The 7,668-nt window shown below is 45.4% G+C and overlaps 1 protein-coding gene across 1 annotated transcript in view; it reads left to right on the top strand.

Annotated features, from left to right (window-relative positions):
• LOC103602132 (inactive serine protease PAMR1-like) overlaps positions 1 to 7,668 on the top strand; it is a 69,048-nt gene that overhangs the window by 54,685 nt on the left and 6,695 nt on the right. Inside the window, exon 4 of the mRNA XM_008586553.1 lies at positions 7,020 to 7,134. Within this exon, the coding sequence (XP_008584775.1) occupies positions 7,020 to 7,134 (115 nt within the window). The remainder of the gene's footprint in view (positions 1 to 7,019; positions 7,135 to 7,668) is intronic.

Below are 7,668 nucleotides of genomic sequence, written 5' to 3'. Positions count from 1 at the left end.
TTTTTTTTTTTTTTTTGTCTTTTGTCTTTTTCCGTGTCTGGCAACAGATCGCAACCCTCAGTGTCGCCCCCGCACCGGACCGGGGACCGGCAACGGGATCGCAACCCCCGGCGCTGCCCCCGTGCCTCGCTCAGCCAGTGAGCGGGAACCGGTCTGTATGTGGGATCCGAACCCTCGGGCGGGAGCGCCACCGCGCTTCCCAAGCGGTGCACTTATCCAGTGTGCCACCAGGCCGGCCCAATCATAATTCAGCTTTTGGTGATGCTGACGAAGGGCAAGAGATCTTTCCTTCTGCTCAAACAGTAAAAAAATCACTAGATAAAACAAAGAATGTGACAATTTTCTTTAAAACCTTAAAATATCTGTGAACATGAAATCCAAAAGAACTTAAATTTCAAAGGGATGAGTTCTTCTTAAGTGAGCAAGAGATCCAGGATGCTTCATACCTAGGGCCAGCTGCTGAGGGTGGAGGCAGGGCAGGTGACAGAAGGGGCCTGTCAGTGGAGGAGGAGGAACCTGCCAGACCTTGAACCTGAAGGCTGGCCTGTTGTAGCTGAATCTAGAGGAGAACTCAAAGCAATGACAATCCTCTCCACGGGGCCTGTCAGTGGAGGAGGAGGAACCTGCCAGACCTTGAACCTGAAGGCTGGCCTGTTGTAACTGAATCTAGAGGAGAACTCAAAGCAATGACAATCCTCTCCACGAAGTATTTTCTTAAATGGGATTTAGCTGAGCAAGCAGAGGCTGGAGTAAGCTGAGAAAAGAGATCTTGGGAGTTGTAGTCTTGCAGCTTCAAAAACTTGTGATCTCAAAGTCTTGAAGTCTCGTAGGCTCACAATTTCCCAGTCTTACAGTCATGGAGGTGCAGGAAGTTGGGGAAAAGAGGAGTTGAAAATCAGAGAGATTTTCTTAGGTTTCTGGTGCTTGAATTTCAAGGCCCTTCTAGTGGCATTATAGTTTTAGTCCTGCCTCAAACCAGCTTAACTCCTGATTAGATCAAGCTCCCTGCCTAGTAGAGGAAAGGACATCCCCAGTCAAAGGAAATGGCATATTTCTTGCTGTGGAAAAGCAAGAGAATATGACCTAAAGTCAAGAGAACAATCAGTCAAAAGAAATAGACCATGGATGACCAGATACATTGGAATTTTCCAACAAGGGGTTTTGAATAACTTTAAAATGAATATATTAAAAGATCTGTAGGAAAAAATATATGTAATGGATGAAGAGATGAGAAGTCTCGGGCAAGATCTGGAAAGTGTTAGGAAGCAACAAATGGAACTGCTAGAACTGAAAAATACATATATCAAATAAAAAAATTAATTGGAGGAGATAAAGAGCATATTGGTCACAACAGAAGAAAGGTTTAGGGAACTAAAAGACAGGTTAATAGAAATCAGCCAAACTAAAGCACAGAGAGGAGACTGAGCACAGTAAGCAATCTAAATTCCTTGTGCTACCCTGAACCAGACCCTATCTTTTCAGCTAAATCAGCAGAGCTATCCTAATGTGTGTTTTTTGTGATGACCCTGGAAACTTTGGGTAGGAAAGACTGTCTGCAGCAAAGTGGTGGATGCTACTCTTGCTGGATGACCGTTTCCATGAAATGGCCAGGCCATTTGGTATGGGAGGGAGGGGCTTTAAAAGTCATTTGATTGGGCAGAGAGATGTTTATTTATTTGATATAGTTATTCATTTAGTTAATCCATTGAGCACTGACTTGATGCTTATAAAGGTGTGAAAAAGACAGAGTTTCCCTGCTCTCCCAGACCTATGTCATGGGAAAGGCAAACAATTAAATAAATAATTATTATAAAGTATCAAATTGATTGAGGTTTTAGGCCAAATTATAAGGTGAACCGTGGAGTCACTCCTGGACCTCTAATTGTTCCTGATGAAGACCTGAGTCCCTGATAAAAGCCATCACTTAGCACTTACTGTGAACCAGGCATTGTTCCAAGTACCTTCACAAACTGACTCAGTTAGTTCTCATTGCAATCACAGCCATTTTACAAGTGGGGACACTGAAGGGTTAAGTAACTCTTTTGCTGTCATACAGCTTGTAAGTGGCAGAGCCAAGAGGCAAATTCAAAAGCTGGGCCCTGGAGCCCAATCTCTTGTCCTCTCCACTAAACGCCCTCTTGATGTGAGGGGCACGTGAGGTCCTCACTTTGAATACCTGTCTGAGGGCCTGGCAGGTCATGATAGGATGAACCAAACCATGTGCAAGCTTCCTTCTGGCTCCTGACCTGCTACATGGGATAATTCCCAGGTTGTCATCCAGGCCTTGGCTCTGCCATCCCTGTCTAGGCTGCTGGGCCTGATGGGTTTAGGGTTCTAGCCAGTGCTGAATGAGGCTCTTGTGAGCCCTTGAGCCACGGGTCAGAAGCTGAGCTGTGTTCATTGTGGCAAAGTAGCCAATGACTTAGATCCAGGCAGGACTCAAGAAAAATAACAATATTTGCTGCTGTTTATTGAGAATTTTTATGTACCAAGCACTGTGCTAAGAGCTTTACATGCGAGCCACGGGTCAGAAGCTGAGCTGTGTTCATTGTGGCAAAGTAGCCAATGACTTAGATCCAGACAGGACTCAAGAAAAATAACAATATTTGCTGCTGTTTATTGAGAATTTTTATGTACCAAGCACTGTGCTAAGAGCTTTACATGCAATATCTCATTGAATCCTTAAAACATACAAGGAAACCCCGTGATGATAGGTACTACTATTATTCTCATTTCCAAATGAAAAACCTTAGATCAGAAAATGCAGTGACCTTGTCTAGGGTCACACAGCTAGTAAATGGTTGAACTGAGATTTGGACTCACTCTAACTGTGCAGACTGTGAGACCCACCTCCTGAGTCATCTTTGAAGGAGGAAAGAAAATGTAAATGCCTCTCTCTGTCTGAATGGGTATTTTTAGTCCTCTTTTTCTTTATAAGAGGAAAGATTAAAAAACAAGACCCAACCACTTCTCAGAAATAAGTGTGTCTCCTGCCACTACCTCCTCACCCCTGATGATGGAGATAACTAGACTATGGTCTGAATGCTTGCATCTTTGTTGAGAACCTTGCAGCTCTCTTACTAGTTCAGAAATTATGAAGATTTCTTGACAACTCTGTAGAAGCAGGGTCGATCCAGCTACCCCTCCTGTTTTGGCCTGTAGCAATGGGGAGGGGTGGGAGATGAGTCCAGGGCAGAGTCCAGGGTCACTGGCAGGTCCCCCTACATGCACGTACACGCATGCATACACTCCTCTTCTCCTGCAGCAGGACAGCGTTAGGGAATCTGAGCACATCTTCCAGACTCTGCCTGCTCTGGTCTTTCAGCCTCAGGACCACCTGCTTGGTTGGCCCAAAGTACTTCCTTGGCAGGGACACTCAGCTGTGTTCACTGTTCTGCCCTAGACAGAGAGGTGTAGTCAGTCTGCCCTTGCACCCAGGCTTGCCAACTCCCTGAGTAGAGGAGGAGTGGAAAGGGAATTGAAGGAGTCCCTTGATGTGTGGTGGGAGTGGGGCTCCCTCCCCCTCTTGCTCTTTGCCTAATGCCCCTTCCTCTAAGCACATTTCCAAGAAGTGGCCTCTTTGTTTCTGGTTGGTTGGAAGTTGTTCCCCATCTTGGGGCCAACTCTGTCCTCCCCTTCAGAGTGAGAAGGAACACCATTAAGAAGAACCAAGACGTTGCATATGTTTGGAATCCTGGCTGCTTCTGAAGGACAGCCCCCAGGCCTGCAGGACCAAGTGACCTAAAATTTCACATGGTCAGGGACAGGTCGCTGGGTGGGGAGGGGGGCTCTGAGCCCTCCAGAGGCTGCATGAGACCCTGGAGCTGGCCAAAGCCTGAACAGCCTTGCCAAGGACACCTGAATGTGAACGGGCACCGCCTCGCCTTGGATTTGGGGAGGGCCCCGGGCACGGCTGTCTGATTCCAGCTTCCATATGGAGGGGAGAAGCTGGAAGCAGGCTGGCAGCATTTGCTGCTGGTTCTAACTTGGGGTCCCCAGCAGGAGGTTTGCTGAGGGAGCTGGGATTTGACACCTTGCAGGCTGGGAAGTTGTCAGTCGCTGAGGGTGGAGGCTGTGCAGGAAGCCTTCTTTTTTTGTCTCTCGCACTAGTGTGTCACTTCCGTAGCCCAGCAGCAGATGGGGACGATGAGGTGTGTGAGATGTGCAGGAAGAAGGAATGTGCATCACAAAAAAAGCGGTGGGGGTGGAAAAATCCTGTTGTTTCAAAATGGAATGGGGGAGGTCTGGATCAGGAAGCCCCTGAGATAGTTTAGTGTACCAACGAAGACCCAGCATTAGTACTAGACAAATCCAAGTTCAAATCCCCGCTCTGCCACCCAACAGCAACTGCTAACATTTACTGATTTTTCTGTGAAAGGTTTTCCATGCATAATCCGATTTAAGCCTCACAAAACCATATGAAGTAGGTGCCACTTTTATTCACATTTAACTCAGGTTTACTGAGCTTCTGAAAGATGAAGTAACTTAATCAAGGCTGTGTGACTAGTGAAGATAAAGCTGAGTTCCAAACCAAGGGCAGTTGGACTCCAAAGTCTCTATTCTTAAACACTACTTTACAATCAGGACAGTGACTTACAGAGTCTTCTGACCTCCCGGCCATCTGAGCTTGGGGAAGTCACTTAATTTCTCTGTCTTTAGTGTTCTGCATCTGGAAAATGGGAAAATGAATGTTGTTCTCTTAGGTTTCTTATGAGGATTAAATGAGACCTTACAGAGTCTTCTGACCTCCCGGCCATCTGAGCTTGGGGAAGTCACTTAATTTCTCTGTCCTTAGTGTTCTGCATCTGGAAAATGGGAAAATGAATGTTGTTTTCTTAGGTTTCTTATGAGGATTAAATGAGACGATGTTTGTAAAGCTTTTAGTCAGTGCCTGGGCTATAATAATATCACCATTCATTCATCCAGCAAACATTTCTTGAGCACTGGTTATATGCCAGGTACCAGTCCAGCTGTATAAGCTAGAAAAGGCCCCAGCTCTCTGCCAAAGGGAGCAAGCACATAAGATAGATACTTTTGAATAGTGGTATATGTTATGAAGAAAACAGAGTAATAACAGTGAGCGTAGAATGGGGCGGGTCTGTTTTAGCAGGATGGTCAAGGAAGACCTCTGAAGAAGTGGCAGTTGAGTTTAACTCTTAAAGGAAAGACGAGCCTTCTGGGGTAAGGGAACAGCAAATACAGGCGTGAAGTCGGGACCAGAAGGAAGGCCTGGGTGGCCGGAGCAGCGTGAGCAGCAGATCAGTGGTGTGGGAGGTCAGGTGGGGGGTGGGTCTGGGCAGTAAGGAGGCAAAGCTGTGAATGTCATAGGAAGGTGTTTGGAGGGCTGGAGTCAAGAGAGTAATGTAATCTGACTCATTTATTTAAAAGATGGCTTCAGGTGCTGCCTGGAGAATAGAATGTTGGGGACAAGGATGGATGCAAGGAGACTCAAGGGAGGCTGGCATTACAGAGAGAGATGAAGGAGGTGGAGGCTAGAAAAGAACCCCAAATGAAGAGGTGGATGATGCTTTGCACTGGGAGCAGGCAGCGGCGATGAGAAGCTGAGGGAAGAGATGATCGTACAACCTAGCAGTGGTTTCCACAACAGTAACCTCAGACCTCATGGTTTGTCAAAAGTGGAGTTTGGGTGCTTTTTCTAACACTGCAGAAGTATTACTACTGTCATCTTGCCATGGAGCAGTATCTACTAATATAAATTGTGGGATTTTTGTGTTTGGGTGGGTGCTTTTTCTAACACTGCAGAAGTATTACTACTGTCATCTTGCCATGGAGCAGTATCTGCTAATATAAATTGTGGGATTTTTGTGTTTGGGGGGGTTATTAAATACTGTATAGCTGCATATCCAGAGTTTATGATGTCAATCTGAATTTCTGTATAGAACTGGAGTAGATAAGTTTTTTCTGTAAATGGTCAGAGAGTAAATATTTTCATTTTTGTGGGCTCTGCTGTCTCTTATCACAACTGCTCAACTCTGCTATTATATCACAAAAGCAGGCATATGACAACACATAAATGAATGGGTGTGGCTGTGTTCCAATAAAACTTTATTTACAGAAGCAGTCAGTGGGCCAGATTTGGCCCATGGAGCATGGTTTGCCAACCCCAACTAGAGAATATTTATTTACATGACCCCAATCATTTTTTCCTTAAAACCACTTCAAAACATTCCCCCCAAACTCTTGTAAAAATAGGGTGCATCTTCCATACTTGTGCTTATATCACGATATAAAGACTACTCAGTCCAGTGGTTTTCAAATCTTAGGGATTCCTTGGAGGTAACTCAGGGGACCAGGTGAGGGTGGAGGGATTTGGGTCCCTGCTTCTGCTTCAACCAGGAGCCCCTCTTTGATCCATGTTTGTTTTTTATTCGTGGCCTTCATAACAGTTTGTTTGAACAAAAGGGGTTGGGAGCAAGAAAAACCTGAAAACCATAAATTCAGTCCAACTGGTTGGAGATCATCTCTCCCTTTCAGGGTCATGCATTAAAAAGGCATTTATTACATGATTAACAAATCATGGAACAAATTAATGCATACATTTACTAATTGGATTGGGAGGGGCAGAATGTAGAGCTGTGGGGATAGTCTACTTTCTGAGCCTTTTAAGATAGAGGCTGTGGGCTGGCTTGTGGCAGTCCTGGAGAGGCAGAATGATAGAGTGGCCTGAACTTTACATATGGACACAGTTAGAAAAGAGTCTCTGCTGGGTCACTTAGTAGTTAGACAAGTTATTTATTTAACTCTCTGATTATCCGTAGCTGTAAAACTGGGATGATACTGTTTCCCTTCCCAAACTGTTGGGGAGATTAAATGCATTGATCTGTGCAAATTGTCTAGCACATTGCCAGGTGCGTGAGAAATATTAATTTCTTTCTCCCTTTTCTTATTTATTTTGTTCTCAGGGATGTGAGGTGAGCTCAAAAGCTCTTTGAGACCTTCTCCTATCTCTTTCCTGCTGATCCCAATCTCTGTGTCCCAATCTTGTCTTCTCTTCTTAGGATGTGGCCAGGTCCTGCGAGCCCCCAAGGGTCAGATTTTGTTGGAGAGCTACCCCCTAAATGCTCACTGCGAATGGACCGTTCATGCCAAACCTGGGTTTATCATCCAACTCAGGTAAGGGGCTGGGACCAGAATGAAAGAATCTGGGGTGGAAAAGAAACAGTAACAGGATGCAGGGCCCTGGATCCTAGTGACCAAGGACCAACCATCAGCTCTTTTTTCTCAAAAGCAGAAAATGTATTTTGGAGCCTTTTTCTTTATCTCTCTGTGATTCTGTGGGGTAAGGCCTGGCTCAAACTACAGCCAATGAAATTCACTGCCCTAGAACTGCGGAGCTCAGGTGATTTTGACCCAAGGATGATGCCAACAGAGCAGAATATTGAGAGTAATCTACCCGTCCACATCCACAAATCTTTAACCAGGCTTCCCACTCTCCAGGACTGGGCTGGGTGCTATGGGAGGGACGTGAAGAAATAAAAGTCGCAGGCCTAGCCTTCAGGGAGTTTATACTCTGGGTTGGGTTTATGCTCATCACACCTCCTTTAATTGCTGTTCTTAGGAAACAGCAAACACCCCACAAAGATAAACCAATTCTCTTGCGTGGGTGGAAGACAAGCCATTTTTTTCATATGGCTCTTTGGGTTCCTC

The sequence above is a fragment of the Galeopterus variegatus genome, unplaced genomic scaffold (assembly GCF_000696425.1).
Source record: "Galeopterus variegatus unplaced genomic scaffold, G_variegatus-3.0.2 Scaffold4022, whole genome shotgun sequence".
Taxonomy (NCBI): domain Eukaryota; kingdom Metazoa; phylum Chordata; class Mammalia; order Dermoptera; family Cynocephalidae; genus Galeopterus; species Galeopterus variegatus.
This window is presented reverse-complemented; position numbering and strand designations above follow the sequence as displayed.